This window comes from Schistocerca gregaria, chromosome 1 (genome assembly GCF_023897955.1).
Source record: "Schistocerca gregaria isolate iqSchGreg1 chromosome 1, iqSchGreg1.2, whole genome shotgun sequence".
In the NCBI taxonomy this organism is placed as follows: domain Eukaryota; kingdom Metazoa; phylum Arthropoda; class Insecta; order Orthoptera; family Acrididae; genus Schistocerca; species Schistocerca gregaria.
The window spans coordinates 591,387,699-591,405,597 of record NC_064920.1 but is presented as its reverse complement, the minus strand read 5'-3'; the positions used below and the strand labels follow the sequence as shown (position 1 = coordinate 591,405,597).

The 17,899-nt window shown below is 43.5% G+C and overlaps 1 protein-coding gene across 1 annotated transcript; it reads right to left on the bottom strand.

The window, feature by feature from the left end:
• Positions 1–2,106: 2,106 nt before the first annotated feature.
• LOC126357728 (keratin-associated protein 19-2-like) lies at positions 2,107–9,308 on the bottom strand. Its single transcript, XM_050007482.1, has 2 exons — positions 9,216–9,308; positions 2,107–2,804 (listed from the first exon to the last, which is right to left on the bottom strand). The coding sequence occupies exons 1-2, from the start codon at positions 9,225–9,227 to the stop codon at positions 2,376–2,378; spliced, it is 441 nt and encodes a 146-aa protein (XP_049863439.1). The 5' UTR covers positions 9,228–9,308; the 3' UTR covers positions 2,107–2,375.
• Positions 9,309–17,899: the final 8,591 nt, after the last annotated feature.

Sequence of the window (17,899 nt, the reverse complement as noted above, 5' to 3'; positions counted from 1 at the left end):
AAACAACAGGAATGCCTTTTGAGATCAAAATTTCCCCGATTGAAGTGGCCGTGTCACACGAAGCGTTGTCATGAAGTCTGCAATGTTCAGTTTCACTCGAGTCACATTTTTCTTGAGCCTTTCAAGCACACCTTTTTAAAACATTTGGTTGACAGCTTGTCCTGAAGGAACGGTCTCCCGGAAGCACGCGTAAGTTCCACGTTTCGTCAGTTTTTGAAGTTAAAGCTCTCCCTGAGCGAGGTTCATATTTAACGTGTTCTCGGCCTTCCAAAAACTTGTGAGGTTGGTAAGGTCTGGTTCAACTTTTCAAAGGTCATACCTGCAGATTCCCCGAGTTTAACCCAAAACTTGATGGCACAACGTTCCTCTAATTCCCGCTGTTCCACTATCGTAGATCACAGCAAAAGCACGACTTGAGCGATGGCGGTCTCAAAAATCACACAATGGCTGCACAGAGCTGAAATTCGGACTGAGCGTCTGGTAGGGATTAACACACTAGTCTTCACAAGTAGAATAGCACAGCGTTGCAAGATCGATCGCAGTGCTGTCAATCTCATTACTTTTCTCACACACCTCATATATTTCGTGTAAATAGTGTTATGAGAAGATTAGGGTGCGCACGTAATGTACAATCAATCATCAAATCTCTGTTTAATTTGCAGATGTCCTAGTCATTAGCTAGAAAAGGCGAATGATGCTAATGATTAAGGTTATTGTGAAAATCGAGAAGTTTATGTTGTAGCGGATTCCACTTTTCTGAAATTTATTTATCGTTGATTGTCTTTCAACGTGATATGCGATTATCAAATCTACGTGACACAAAATTACCCATCTGTTCACGTATATAGGAGTCCGTTTGCTCCTTCACGTTCTAATACTCCAGTAACTTGTGGGTAAGACAATTTTTCGATTTCTTGTTATATGTTGTCTTTATGCGAAGAGTCGATTGACATACATATCAGACTAAAGCTTTCCATGTACTTGGCTTCCAAGCCGACGTGCAACAGTCGGGTCGTAACTTTGTTCGATCGCCACCTAGGATGGCCGCGTCACGCCGTCGTTTGTTTCGGAGCTTGTGTAGAGGAGGCGTTGGCGCCCTTTCCTTTGTTTAGCACTGAGGCCCACAGGTCGTCTAATTTTAGTCCTCCTTCTTTTCTGTTGAAATTGTTTTTGTGTCTTTCCTTACATCTTAGCAGAGAAATGATTGGAACTTGATATATCTGTAGTATCAGAAAAATGAGTTGTGTGGTCCACTGATTCCAGTGCATCATCTGCTACTGTCGATTAATCTGTGTTGCCCAGATGACAATTAGTCTTGTGTTCTTGAAGCCAGGTGTGTATACTTCTTTTTGTAGTTCCTATGTACACATGACGACATGTAAATGTATTTTGTTTATTCTTTTTGTGGCAAGAGCAGGGCACAGGTAGTTTTCAATGTTGAAATATTCTTGCACCTTTCTCGTCAGTTTAAACTCAGTGGAAGCCTACATTCTACAAATAGAAGTAATACTGATACGGTCAGAGTGTTGTTGGGGGGATGTTTACACATTAGCGGAGCTACAGATACTTCCTTTCATTAATGTTGATCATCGCTTGTAACACAACATTTTTGTGTTAAATTTGCACTGTAAGTATTTTCAAGCAGTATAACTACAAATGAATCTTTTTAAGAGAGAAAAGAACTACAACTTTTATTTAAAATTGTCAGCTGATTTGCTACTTCCTCAAATACAAACTTTACAGAAGTCAGGAGGAAGTTATGTATTTCTTGGGTTGTCACAGCCCGTCATGAACCTCTTTTCAGTATATCCTATTTTTATAAAATACTAGAGGGCTAGAATTCGCTGCCCATCGCTGGCTGGCCAACTCGTCAGACGCCCCTACTGCGAGTGTTTAACGCTCCCGTGACCCACTTAGTACCCCCTTGTCTGCGAGCGCTCGGCCAGGGCAGCTTTATCACACAAGCTGTGGCTCGTTTACCTGACAGGCCACACTGTCATTTGTTTACCCACCCCTGCCTACCGCCGCCCACGGCTGCTAGCGTATGGGGGCTCTAGTCAGAACAGTGTAGGCCAGATATTCAGGATGATACAATAACACACAATATATTTAGAAAAGTATATGGTTTATTTCAACTTATTTTGCAGAACAGAAAGACCAGGAGACTAATTAAAAAAATTGGATTTATGGAGAAGAGTTTTGTTACACAGCCAGAAAAATGCTGTCCCTATATGACATAGTAGGGCAAGCTATAACTGAACGCTGCACACATGTGCACTCGCTCAAATTAGAGGTCTTGTAAATGTTGCTGGAATATGTGCAATGGTGTGTGGAAGATGGAGAAGAAGGTACAGTGGAGAAGTGAGAAGAGGCTCTCAGCCGTGGTGACCGTAGCCAATGCCGTGGCCGAGCCCGTAGCCTCCGTAGCCACCGTAGCCGCCTCCGAGTCCACCGTAGCCGATGCTGATGCCGCGGGAGTAGCCACCGTAGCCGATGCCGTGGCCGAGACCACCGTAGCCTCCGTAGCCTCCGTAGCCGCCTCCGAGACCACCGTAGCCGATGCTGATGCCGCGGGAGTAGCCACCGTAGCCGATGCCGTGGCCTAGACCGTAGCCTCCGTAGCCGCCATAGCCGCGGCCCAGGCTGTAGCCTCCGTAGCCACCGTAGCCTCCACCGTAGCCTCCGTAACCACCGTAGCCTCCGCCATAGCCTCCGTAGCCACCCAGCAGGCCTCGCTTCTGCACTGTCTTCTCCTCAGTAGCGCCGCAGTAAGCTGCCAGCACAGTCAGCAACAGGGCTGTGGTCTGTGAAGGAAGGAACTACCATCAGAACACTGAAGAAAAGTAGGGTGCACATCACCAAGGTAGAGGTAAGACAATTGTGAAATAAGCTATGTGGGCTATCGAAAAACCAGTAGAAAGTGTTGCATGTGGAAGGAATTGGAGGATTACAAATACCGCTGACTCCCCTTAAGTCAGACACGAAAACAAACAAGAAAATATGACGAGGGACAAGATGTATTCGATACTCTCACTAGCGAACTGCCCCGGTGGCATTAAGAAACTGGAAGAATGTGGAAACTGCTGAGTAGGCTCGAACGCGCGGAAAAGAAGACAGGCGAGTAACGAAACGTTTCCCTAATTCAGAATCTGATAAGGGATAACGAATTGGAGGAATACGAAAACTATCGACTCGGCCCGAGTTGGGCACGAACTGCAAGCGGGAAAGAAAACAGATGAGTGACGAAGAGTGTCAGGCACTAACGAAACGGTATTTCGAGTCTCATTGAATACTCGTTACTCAGAATTTCAAAAGTCAATAAATAAATAAAAAGAGACGTCAGATAATGACTGAACGTTATCAGCAGCACTCAGGCTTTCTACCGTTGTTCAGATGGCGCAAATAAATTCAATATCTTCGTCGACAACGATAACAGTTAACATGCATTGACATTTTTTGTGAATTGTCGGGCATCTTATTGCAGTGTTGGGGAGAGGATGTCAGTGAGCTCTAAGTGGACTGGTCGGCATTAAGTAGTCATCCATCCACGTATAACACACAGTTTTGATCCTTGTTCCCTTAAGTAGCATCTCAAGTCAGGATCAGTACAGTTTTCTTCAACTACAGTAACCCCATTGTGAGTGGATACACTAGCATTCGCATGAAAATTTTGAGATTCTCTCCTTTTTATTGAATTACTTTGCAAGAAAAATTTTAACAGACCATTGTCATGTACTTTTAGATAGACTCAACTCACCATTGTTTAATCACTCACCGTCGAAGTGTTAGAGATTATTTTGTCATGAGGACGTTTTGCCAAAAGATTGGTGGACTTTAGTACGCGACAAGTAACTGATCGGTTGAGTTTATCAGTGACGAGCCACGTATTTGTATCGACAGTGCCCGACATTCTGAAGAAAACTGGTGGTATGCGTTGCTGGGCTATTGTGAGGACCGCGAGATGTGTATGCTACCATCCAGTAGAAGCGCTGGAGACCATGCTGTTGAGTACCCTACATCCTACATCATCATTGTAATCAATAGTATCTTCGTGCGTGATCGTAAGGTTGGTAAAATTACTTTCAAACAAGAACGAAGATTAGCGTCGAATGTCTTGTTGAAGAAATGATCGTTAGAGGTGGAGTACGAGCTTAAGGGACTCGTGGAAAACCTAAATCTGGGTGACCGTCGGTGCTCACTCGTTCTAACTGCTGAGTCTCAAATGGTCCAAATGTCTCTGAGCACTATGGGACTCAACTGCTGTGGTCATCAGTCCCCTAGAACTTAGAACTACTTAAACCTAACTAACCTAAGGACATCACACACACCCATGCCCGAGGCAGGATTTGAACCTGCGACCGTAGCAGTCGCGCGGTTCCGGATTGCGAGCCTAGAACCGCGAGACCACCGCGGCCGGCTGCTGAGTCTCATTACTATGTGAAATGTTAGCGTTGACAGCAAGATACTACATATCCTAACAATCTCAGGAAACCGTTTTCTGCAGTAAAGTAACGGAGTATTGTAACGCAGTCCAAATATTGAGACTCAGGTGGTGAATATAGGAAGAAACTTAGGATGCCACCAAAAATGAGGCTTATAAGACAGTGCAGTGATACTTCCCATAGCTGATGTACAAAGGATGCGAGAACTGTTTCTGTTTATTTTACGTGGGGCAACCCAAATATTGAAACACCTATCACCGCTAGAATTCACTTCTTAAAGTAATGTAAGACTTACACACAGATCTTAAATGAGTTGCTGGATGTGATGTTAAGATGTTAAGCAGCTTGATTTATCTCTCTGTGTTCCGATACTGCAGATGTTTCCGATTGCGGTACGAGTATGCAGATTTATCGCTTGTCCTGCGGCAGTCGTGGAGCGTGCGGTGGAGGGAAGTGACGGCAGGCAGGAATTAACTGGTTCCGCCGAGTGAGCGCTTTCCATTTCGAACAACAGGTTTTGGCGGGCGTTCCCGAAGAGACGACTAAGACGCGGGATAGCTGAGAGCACTGTGGAAGTGAAAGTCGATCCTAGAGAATATGACACGTCCAAGTTTACAAACGTACTTGACCCAGCCGTGAAGAGTGCGGACTGCCTCTGCATGTACTTAAGAGCCGAGGCCAACATTCCAACGTACCCAGCTGGAGCAGAGAGAGAGAGGGACAGAGAGACGACTGGGAGACACAGAAAAGAACTGACAGCTAGAAGTTGGATCTGCGAACCTACTAGAATTGTGTCTTACCAATCAGTTTCGATATGTTGATGTTGCTACAAGCGTTCTGTACGTTCAAGAGCTTCTAACAAAATCTGCCAGGAGAACGAACATCCGGAAAAGAGGATACAGCGAAATTTCAGGATTGGTTCTATTGGGAACGAGCGAGTTGGGGTCGTAAGACACTAAACTCGCATTCTGACAGACTGTGGTTTAAATCTCCATCCGGTCTAGTTTCCCACGATTATTCTAAATCGCTTTAGGGAAGTTCCAGAATGGTCTCTTTGAAGCGGACAAGGTTGATTTCGTTCCCATCCTACCACATCCGAGCTTGTGCTGCATGTCTATTGTTATCTACGTCAACGGGACACTAAACTCTAATCTTCTTTCTGTTTTATCGGTGTGTAAGTTGCGACGTGTATCATGTGCGCCAGGAAGAAATGAAACAGAGTAGATAGAACAAAGAACACTCTCAAATGAAGTAGAAGAGAGCGCTTGGGTATCTGGTGTACACTGCTGCCCCTCAACCCCCACCCCCCTGCCTCAAGGCTGTGAAGCTGTTATGGTTGTCACAAAAAATTTACAAATTAATGGCTCCCAGACGTAGTCACCAAGAAAGTCGGGTAAACTGACTACTGTTCCTCTTGCAGTTATTAAACCGAGAATGCTGTTATCAATGTATAACGAACTGCAGATTTTTGGTGTCTGTCTGCTTGTAAGATGATCTATTCGCATTGCAAGTAGAACCATACAAACAGCAGCCTTATACAGTTATGTGTTTTAGAGAAATTGGATTCTTGTAAATGAGTAAGTAGTTAATGAGGTAGTGCCCTTACACACTTTATCAGCTTAGTCTGTTCCCGCAAGAAATATACTCTTACTAGTAATTAGAAACAACCGACTGTTATATTTCGAACCTTCTTCCATTTCTACAATTACAGTCTTTCAATTGTTTCATTGTCGGCAGGAGTTTCGTGTATTAGTGGTCACATGACGTTTACGAGGCTCTTGCACATAAAAGAATATGTCGGACAAACTACAAGAGGAGAAAATAGTACGACACACATTAGAAGAGCAATTTATTTACTTGCTACTCGATCACCAGACTAAGAAGCAAAATGTTTAAGTGTGAATCCTTAGTGTTAAGGACAACAAGGACAACTAAGAACCGGCAAAAACCTGTAAAATGCCCAACAGACACACTTAAGCTGATATTAACGCTCAGCCTAGAGTAGAAGGTGAGAGAACAAAGTACTTTGTGAGCTTCTGCAGCTCTGGAAGTAATCACAGCTTACTTTCTCGATCTGTTCTCCACTGATACATGAAAATCGTTGTTTGTGGGCTTACGAACAGTCCGGACTTAAAACTAGCTGAGTGCATTGGACCTAGTCTTTGGGTGGCGGTAATATGCGCCCAAGAAGACTATGGAACAAGCGTCGAGACAATGCGTTTGCCACGTACGCCGGGATGTCTACTACGCAGGCGCACTACAGTAGGTATAGCGGAGCGCTGTTATGTACAGGGGACGGGCGTTTGCCAGGAAATATGTGTGCATTTTTAATCCGAAAACTAAATGCATAAAACTACAGATTCTCAAAAGAAATCACATGCTGTATGTTGTGGTTCTCCCTCTACTGTTGTGAGGCGTGCCGAGAATAGATATATATGTAAAGTCGCTGTTTCTAATGAAGCCATTGACGTAAACATAATTTGTAAATTCCTTTGGTCGGATTTGCTTCATAGTTCTTGCAACTAAAATGCACATATAAATAAACAGTTTAGGCATCAATTTGTTTACTATGGAACATACGGCGTGATGACCTCTGAAATTTATTTTTATCTACAGTGAGGCTGTATTTAAAATCACACTTCCAAAGAGTATGGAAACCGACGGAAAAACACAGTCTTCAGATAGTTTCTAGGTGTTTTTGTGTATCACTAGAACCACTGATAGTAAACTTCGGTAACGTTATTAATTTTACAAACATTGAGACACATTAAAGTCTGATGACGGGATTGGAAGCCGAAAATCGGTTAACTAAATAAATTAATCCTGTAGAAGATACACAAAACTGTACTTTTCATTACAGACATTCAGAAAGGTTGGAATTTGTGACGATAAGATTGCTACATATAAGAAGGCATGCATCAACATGAAACTGTTTTTATGCAGTTAAAAATAGCTTTACTACGAAGACTACAGTTACACTGAATGCAATGTACGCAATGGGGTCGGCTGACCTATGTTTTGTGCTTCAGTGTATGTCGTTGTCAGTGGTTACGTGGCTGTCCAGAAATAATTGGACAGGTGGGCCAGGTGGGCAGTATCTTTCGGAAGTTCGAGCCACGGTAAGTCTGCAGAGTTACGTATCACTGAAGTCTAGTTGGAAATGTGGTTGGTTGCTGTTAATGATTTAAAGCCGTTAAAATGATCTGCACCTTAAAGTAAACTCGGTTTGCAATTCGACAGGACTACACTGTGGATCTAACCAGACGTAAATAAGAGTGCTTGCACTTGCGAGAGACTGCAAAAACGCCGCTCGTGTGCAATTCAGTGTCACCTGCAAAAGCATAGGCTCTTACGCAAAAGTTCAATGAAACTATGCTGTGAGTAAGACGTTGCTAGCCCGCGCGGTTGGCCGTGCGGTCTAACGCACGGCTTTGCGGGAGGGAGGGGGCGCCTGGTCCCCGGCACGAATCCGCCCGCCGGATTTGTGTCTAGGTCCGGTGAACCGGCCAGTCTGTGGATGGTTTTTAGGCGGTTTTCCATCAGCCTCGGCGAATGCGGGCTGGTTGACGTTATTACGCCTCAGTTACAATATGTCGGCGAATGCTGCGCAAACAAGTTCTCCACGTACGCGTACCCTACCATTACTCATTACTCTACCACGCAAACGTAGGGGTTACACTCGTCTGGTGTGAGACGTTCCCTGGGGGGGGGGGGGGGGGGGGGGGGGGGTCCACCGAGGGCACAATAACCCTGAGTTCGGTGTGGGGCGGCGGAGGGGTGAAGTGGACTGCGGTAGTCGCCGTGGGGTTGTAGACCACTGCGGCTGCAGCGGGGACAATACGAATACAAAAATACAAGATGTTGCTCAGAAGATGAGCATAACATTAAGTAGTGATAGGATCTAAAGAGAAGATTCATGCTCTGTTGAACTAGGTGAACAAGTAGAAAAAATATGAGCACAAAAAATTACCGCAGTTGGATATGTAAGTACGCGACACTAAAGATCATCTGAGAGATGAGAATTATCCTACAGTGCCATTTACTAACAATATAAAATGGAGTTGAAACATCTTCTTCGCGGTTGCGATCTGATTGATTCATTTTTCACTGTCAGAGGCTAGGAATTTGAATCACAGTGCTATTACACGTAGTGAAATAGCCTTCGGCTACGGGATCAAGAGTTTACAAATGAAGTCAACCAGAAAGTTTGCAGATATTAGGAGGAAAAATCAGTTACACTCTTTTGCATAAACACCGAAATGGTGGAAGACATTGCTTACAAAACGCTTGTACAATGTTTAGTGGACATCTGGTTGACTATGTGGTGTCTATTTTAGGTTGGCCAAACGACGAAATACTGCACGAATCCTAACAGGGATGTTTGACACGAGGGAGACTCTTATAAAAGTCCTGCAATATGTAAAATGACAGGTAACGACGAGAGACGCTTGGTATATAGAGAAAACCTGCATGGAAAGTACCAAGAACCTCTTTGTACCATGAAAATTACGAATATCCTTCTGCTATCTACATATGTACCTCGTAGATAAAACATTAGATAAAAAGAACAAGTGACGTAGACGTGTGTAAATTAGTTTTCATCCGAAAATAGAACTGAGAGAAACGTTAATCAATGATAGATTGGAAAATATTTCCGTGATTTATGGAGCATAGATGTAGAAGAGTACAAATGTAAATGTAGATGCAAATGAGTATAGAAGTAGATGGGTACAGATGTAGATGAGTGTAGATGTAGGAGAGCAGAGCACTCACCAGAGCCTTCATGGCGAGAGCGTGCTGTGGATGTCGCCGGTGCAAGAGCAGAGGAGGCTGTGATGGTCATAGCGGCGCCGGCAGGCTTTATATAGCGCGCGCTGTCCACCCCACGCCGCAAAAAACGGCCGCCGGGACACCCTTCTAGCGGCGGTGAAAGGCGTGCCGCTCCACGCGCTCTTCCGTTCAGCGAGCCGTGTGTGTGTGTGTGTGTGTGTGTGTGTGTGTGTGTGTGTGTGTGTGTGTGTGGCGGCATGGAAATCGAGCAGCGCTTACGCAAAGGCGGGCCGGGGCCTCGCGCAGCGTCCGGTCAGGGGCGCGACGAACGCTCCTAGAAGAACCACGTGTTCTCTCGGGCCGCTACCAAAGGCCACCGGTATCTCTTAGACTATGCGGCCGCATCCACAAACTTCCTCACTATGTGCTCGCAGTACACACCACTAAATTCGTTCTCATCTACAGACCAAACCAATTGCAGAAGAACGTGTCATCTTTTTTTGAAGAAGTCCCACAAGGATTCGTTCTTGGGTTCATAATATTAATTCTCTTAAGAAATATCCGATATGGAAATAGTACCGATAGGACTATACAAGGTGGTCCATTGATCGTGACCGGGCCAAATATCGCACGAAATAAGTGTCAAACGAAAACACTACAAAGAAGAAACTCGTCTAGCTTGAAGGGGGAAACCAGATGTCGCTATATGGTTGGCCCACTAGATAGCGCTGCCATAGGTCAAACGGATATCAGCTGCGTTTTTTAAAAATAGGAACCCCCATTTTTATTACATATTCGTTTAGTACGTAAATAAATATGAATGTTTTAGTTGGACCACTTTTTTCACTGTGTGATAGATTGCTCTGTTATGGTCACAAACGTATAAGTACGTGGTATCACGTAACGTAACATTCCATCAATGCGGACGGTATTTGATTCGTGATACATTACCCGTGTTAAAATGGACCGTTTACCAATTGCTAAAAAGGTCGTTGTCGTGTTGATGTATGGCTATTGTGATCAAAATGCCCAACGGGCGTGTGCTATGTATGCTGCTCGGTATCCTGGACGACATCATTCAAGTGTCCGGACCGTTCGCCGGATAGTTACGTTATTTAAGGAAATAGGAAGTGTTCAGCCACATGTGAAACGTCAACCACGACCTGCAACAAATGATGATGTCCAAGTAGGTGTTTTAGCTGCTGTCGCGGCTAATCCGCACATCAGTAGCAGACAAATAGCGCGAGAATCGGGAATCTCAAAAACGTCGGTTTTGAGAGTGCTACATCCATATCGATTGCATCCGTACCATATTTCTATGCACCAGGAATTGCATGGCGACGACTCTGAACGTCGTGTACAGTTCTGCCACTGGGCACAAGAGAAATTACGGGACGATGACAGATTTTTTGCGCGCGTTCTATTTAGCGCCGAAGCGTCATTCACCATCAGCGGTAACGTAAACCGGCATAATATGCAGTACTGGGCAACGGAAAATCCACAATGGCTGCTACAAGTGGAACATCAGCGACCTTTGCGGGTTAATGAATGGTGCGGCATTATGGGAGGAAGGATGATTGGGCTCCATTTTATCGATGACAATCTAAATGGTGCAATGTATACTGATTTCCTACTCAATGTTCTACCGATGTTACTACAAGATATTTCACTGCATGACAGAATGGCGATATACTTCCAACATGATTGATGTCCGACATAATGCTCGCGTGTGTCTGAAGCGGTACTGAACAGCATATTTCATGACTGGTGGATTGGTCGTCGAAGCACCATACCATGGCCCGCAGATTCACCGGATCTGACGTCCCCGGATTTCTTTCTGTGGGGAAAGTTGAAGGATATTTGCTATCATGATCCACCAGCAACGCCCGACAACATGCGTCAGCGCATTGTCAATGCATGTGCGAATATTATGGAAGGCGAACTACTCGCTGTTGAGATAAATGTCGTTACACGTATTGCCAAATGCATTGAGTTTGACGGACATCATTTTGAACATTTATTGCATTAATGTGGTATTTACAGGTAATCACGCTGTAACAGCATGCGTTCTGAGAAATGATAAGTTCACAATGGTACATGTATCACATTGGAACAACCGAAATAAAGTGTTCAAACGTACCTGCGTTCTGTATTTTAATTAAAAAAAACTACCTGTTACCAACTGTTCGTCTAAAATTGTGAACCATATGTTTATGACTATTACAGCGCACTCTATCACAGAGCGAAAAAAGTGGTCCAACTAAAACATTCATATTTCTTTACGTGCTACACAAATATGTAATAAAAACTGAGGGTTCTTATTTTAAAAAAAGCAGTTGATATCAGTTTGACCTATGGCAGCGCCATCTAGCGGGCCAACCATAGCGCCATCTGGTTTCCCCCTTCAAGCTAGACGAGTTTCGTTCTTTGTAGTTTTTTCGTTTGATGCTTATTTCGTGAGATATTTGGCCCGGTCACGATCAATGGACCACTCTGTATATTGAAGTGACAAAGTCATGGGATCACTCCGTTTGTGCTCAGATGACTAATGTCAGAAGGTTTCCGACGTGATTATAGTCGCCCGGAATTAACAGATTTTGAACGCGGAATGGATGTTGGAGCTAGGCGAATGGGACATTCCATTTCCGAAACCGTTAGGGAATTCATTATTTCGACATCCACAGTGTGAAAAATGTGCCGAGAATACCACATTTCAGCCACTATCTCTCTCACGTTGGATACCGCACTGGCCGACGGCCTTCACTTTACGACCGAGTAAGCGGCGCTTGCGTAGAGTTGTCGGTGATGACAGACAAACAACACTGCGTAAAATAACTGCAGAAATCAATGTGGGACGTACGACGAACGCATCCATTAGGACAGAGCGGCGTTAATAAGCTTTAGCAGCAGAAGACCGACTCGAGAGCCTTTGCTGGAAGCACGACATTGTCTGCAGTGCCTCTCCTCGGCTCGTGTCCACTGGAAACAGTGGCCTGGTCAGATGAGTCTCGGTTTCAGTTGGTAAGATCCGATGGTAGCGGTCGAGTGGGAGCACAGACCCCACGAAGCCATCGACCCAAGTTGTCAGCAAGGCATTGTGCAAAGTGGTGGTGGCTCCATAAAGACATGAGCTGTGTTTACATGGAATGGACTGGGTCTCTGGTCGAACTAAACTGATCATTGACTGGAAATGGTTATCGTTCAAATGGCTCTGAGCACTATGGGACTTAACTTCGGAGGTCATCAGTCCCTTGGAAATGGTTATGTTCGGTTACTTGGGGACCATCGGCAGCCATTCGTGGACGTCGTGTTCACAAACAATGATGGAATTTTTATGGATGACAATGTGCCATGTCACCAGGAAACAATAGTTCAAGATTTGTTTGAAGAACATTCTGGATAATTCGAGCCAATGATTTGGCCATCGGGGTTGCCCGACATGAATTCCATCGAAAGTTTATGGGACATAACCGAGGAATCGTTATGTGCACAAAATCCTTCACGGGCAACACTTCCGCAATTTTGGACGGCTATAGAGGCAGCATGGATCAATATTTCTGCAGGGGACTTTCAACGACTTATTGATTCCATGTATTCGCCGTGTCCTCAGCTCGCGGTCTTGCAGTAGCGTTCTCACTTCTCACGCCCGGGTTCCCGGGTTCGATTCCCGGCGGGGTCAGGGATTTTCTCTGCCTCGTGATGACTGGGTGTTGTGTGCTGTCCTTAGGTTAGTTAGGTTTAAGTAGTTCTACGTTCTAGGGGACTGATGACCATAGATGTTACGTCCCATAGTGCTCAGAGGCATTTGAACCATTCGCCGTGCAAAAGGAGGTCCGACACGATATTGGGAGATATCAAATAACTTTTGTCACTTCGCTGTGTATTACCATGGCCTCGGTCTACAGTCTGTGGTGACTTTTATTGATATGTTTTCAGTGAATACAATTAAAATATTATCAAAGCGTTTTGTTCTCAATTAAAGTTCGAAACAAACGCAGAGAGACTCATGCTGCTTTACGGGGCTGGGGGGAAGGGCGACTCCCACAGGCTTAGTTTTCGGCCTGTCAGTATTCACTTACACAGATACACTGCCTGATGAAAAAGTGAGGCATCCAGAAGACGTGGTCGGATGACAGTGTAACATCTTGCAACCACACACAATCAGCTGGTATGTAAAAGGTTAAGAGTAGCATTTCTTTCTGTGACAGGTGAAATGACCACCAAAACGAAATACTATTTTTCGTGTTTAGTGTTGTTACTAGGGCTTATAGAGGACACAGAAAGGGCGTGGTCAGCTTCAGATGTTGAGCGATTGCTGTGGTCACGGAGATGCTGCGCACTCGAGTGAGATAGCGTTATCAGCAGCTGACGGAGTTGGAAAAAGGCCTCATTTTGGGCACGATGGAATCGCGCAATATGCACATTTGCGGGACATCTGTATGTGACAGTGAGCCGACGCTGGACTACATGCGAACGTGACGTCAGCCACACTCGTCGTCGAGGTTCCAGTCGACCACTTCTGACTACCACAAGGGGCAATCGCCGTATTGTGGGCCGAGTTCATCGCACGTTCTTTCCATTTGAGAACAAGTAATGGCTCCTTGCAATATTCTGCGTCATCCAGCACCATCGGTCGGAGACTAGCAACAGCCGCACCGAGGAAATACCGTCCCGTGCGTGGGCTGCCGTAGACTGTTCGAACAGTTGACGTCGCAGTTCGAGAAATTTTGGACTTTGTTCGATCTTTCGACCGCCACGCGATCTAGCGGCTTTTATTGGTACTATCTCCATAACAAATCATAACGTTTTTAATGTACGAGGGTCATTCAATAATTAAAGAGACAAACTGGTCCGGTGAACAACGTTCTGTTATTCTTTTTTTACTCTCTGAAGTGAGAACCAGTGATTGTATACTGTAGAATGTTTGAAGTTTATTGTGAAGGTTGTATGAATCGCGCAAATTTTTACAAGTGAGTAGAGCAGTTCATAAATGGTCGCGACTCAGTGACTGACGAACACCATTCTTGCCGACCAGTTGCAGTTTCAACTCCCTCATTTGAAAGTCGAATTGTTGAGATTATGCGTGCTGACCGTCGTGTGACAGTGGAAATGATAGGTGATAAGGTTCAAGTTAGTACTGGCAGAGTTCATAACATTATCTGTAACAACCTGAAGTACCGCAAAACATGTGCAAGATGGGTCCCAAAATAGTTGACGTGGCTACACAGAGGAAACAAGGTTGAGAGTATGCACAGAGATGAAGGGAAGTTACGAAAGAGAAAGTGGGTACTTCCTAACCAAAATTTTAACTTATGATGAAACTTGGGTTCACTATTATGAGCCAGAATCATGGAGTGGATTCACACCAACTTACCTGTAAAAATAATAATAATAATAATAATAATAATAATAATAATAATAATAATAATAATAATAATAAATAAAATAAAATAAATCGAAACCCAAGCACCAGCAGGAAAAGTCATGTTGACAGTTTTTTGTGATTACCTCGAAGAGCAGCATACAATGAATAACCAGTACTGCTCGGATTTTCTTTTAAACAAGGCGAAGCCAGCCATGAGTGAGAGACGGCCTGGATCTCAGAGGAGAGGTGTGAGTCTCCAGAAAGACAAGGTACATCCTCATATTGCTCAACTAACCCGTGAAATCATCAACAAAATGTGCTGGGAAGTACTGCCTCATCCCCCTTACAGTCCTGATTTAGCATCTAGTGATTTATATTTGTTTGGTGCACTGAAGGAGGCATTACGTAGGATGAGGTTCCAAGACAACGAGGACGTGAAAAAGTTTGTGGGAAATTGGTTCAAATAAAGAGTTCTTTGCAGCCCGAATAAAAAAGCTTGTAGCCCGCTGGAACAAGTGCATAAATATTCAAGGGGATTATGTTGAATATAGAAAAAGTACTGTTTTGTAAAAAAAAACCTCTTTTTCCTCCAGACAAATGTCGCTCTTTAATTATGGAATAACCTCGTATAATGAATCTTATCATGAAAATAAACGTTAAAAATGTAATGCAGTGTCTTACAGATGGAGAATCTGTGTAAACACAGCCTTTAATAAATAAATAAATGAACACAATCGCGAGTCAATCTAATTCCTGACCTTTAGCTCGTCCAGTTATTTAGTGACGTTTATTGGTAGACTACTATCTCTACGAAGGGTATGGCCACTGTTAGTTATTCGATTGGTCGCAATTACATCCAATTTGGCAATACTTTTTATTGGTTAGATATTGTATTCCCAGCTAATTTGTTCCTTTATTTCATCTGAATGTACCATCTCTTAAGACTAATTAAAAAATATTTGCATTTTTATAAGTTACTTTAATATTTGAACGAGTATTGACGTACTCATTTACAGATCACTTGGTAAATTATTATTATTGTCTCTAATAACCAAATGAAACTTTGTATTACATTCAGAGTCGAGAAATATTTTTCAACGACAATACTTTCACCATTGACAGCTAGTCTTACATAACAGAATCACTACTGTATCCGCTATTCTCAAATTCTATACGAGAATTCTTACCTAAATTAGGTCAAATACAACAGGATTTAATACGATAGTAGGATTCATTGCCTTTTTCACCCTGTTTCACGAAACAATTCAAGCACAGCTGTAGCTTGTTCTTGTTGCAACTTCTCAGCTTCCTACGATCGCCAGCGTCACGTGAGTGAACTGTCACGTGATTGTTCCGGGCAGCACTCGACACTTCTTAGGGCTTCCAGTGTGTTGGAGGGTCGGCGGACATTTGCCACGCCGGACATTTGCCACGCTGGACATTTGCCACGATTTTACCTGCTCCGAAGGGTTGGGTCCCTTGTCTCCCCATCCTCCTCCTCATCGCTTACTGAGCCTTTCCGCTGGTTAACTTAATATAGAACCAGAATCTCTTTGGATTTTCCGCCACATTTCTAGAGAGAGTTTCGTTGTGGAAACTATTAAATTTATCTCGCATTGAAATCCGCACCAAATTTCGAGCCTCAGTAAAACTTCGACAATCTTGGAGATTTTGCGTTCGTCTAAATTATACTTGCTCTTTTCGGTGCTCCTGCAGCAGTTTTCTGTCGTGTTTTGTGTGCCATGGGGGATCACTTCCGTCTCTTATTAATTTATTTGGTACGAATCTCTCGAATGCTGTTGGTACTGTTTCTTTGAACTTAAGCTACATATGGTCTTTACTTAGTTTTGAAGGATTGGAGATTGTCTCTTAGAAAGATGTCAACCGAATTTTTAGTTGCTGTTATAAATAGATATAGTTCGCGTTTAGTTTTGGTGAATTTCTTTGTTACGGAATTGAGCCTCGCTACGACTGCGTGTTCACTAATCCCTGTATCCGTCGTGATGCTCAGGATTATTTGTGGCTAAGAGGTCAAGTGTGTTTTCGTAAACATTTACAATTTGAATCGCCTCGTCAACTAATTGTTCAAAATAATTTTAAAAAATGCATTTATAACAATTACGGAAGTTGTTTTCTATCTAAAATAGGGTCTGAAAATGTATTTTTGTCAACATACGGAAGGTAGATTGAAGTCACTGCCAACTATAATTATGTGAGTGGGGTACCTATTTGTGATAAGACTCAAGTTTTCTTTGAACTGTTCAGCAACTGTTTCATCTGAGACCGGAAGTCGGTATAAGGAGCCAGTTATTAATTTATTCCGGTTGTAGAATATAACTTCTGCTCATACTAAGTCACAGAAACAATCTGCTTCACTGTCGCTTGTGAGCTGGAATACATGTTACATTATTTTTCCTTATGTTGTACTTCTTGTTTCTGTTGTAGTGCAGATCATTACAATTACGGCTTTTCCTCCAAAACTTAGTATGCTTTCTCTGTGACTCTGTAAATACCAGAGCTAAACAATGTAGAACAACAACGTACGTTACAAGCACAGCATTCTGTATTACTTCATTTCCTTATTTCTAACATTTTAAAATTGTATGTCGACTTGAGATGACATGTCAATCATAGATGATCTCATCTAACGTAATTTGAGTCGTGTTGTGAACATTATCCCGCTACACTTTATTAACTAATGTTTCGCAGCAAGGGATATCGCATTTTAGAGAGTAAATTAATATGCAATATGTCATTCTTCTTATCAAACATTCACATACACGTTTCTTCTTTTCTTATTGTCTTTTCGGCATGCAGTTGTAGTAATTAAAGTAGGCGTAAATGCAGTGATCAAAAAGAAATGATTAGCGTACATTGGCATTCTCTTTACATCTTTCCTTTCTTGTTGCTCTCACCGCGATGGACTGTTTCTATCGGAATTAGTAAGCATGAAAGGAAGCTACCGCACGGACAGAGATCTATATTTATACTTGGCAGAACTAATTACACACTGACATAATCATCGGTACTGCTTCCGTTTCCCAAAAGTTATAAATATTTCTATTTCGGAAAAGAAGCTCTGTATTTAGGCAAGATGTCGAAGATAAGGTCCCTTACGTACTGGTGGCGTCGAGTAAGATGTGGAGACGGAGGTTGTAAAGGCGGGCAGAAGTGGGAAGGGCGTACCTTACGTGAGGGATCGCTACCTGGCTGGAGAAGGGGCAAGTGTGTCAAATGTCCAGCTTGGCATACGTCCGGCATTCCTGTTGGAGAGGCGCAGCGGTGTTACTCCAGGGCTCACAGTGTGGGGCGCTAACGGGCA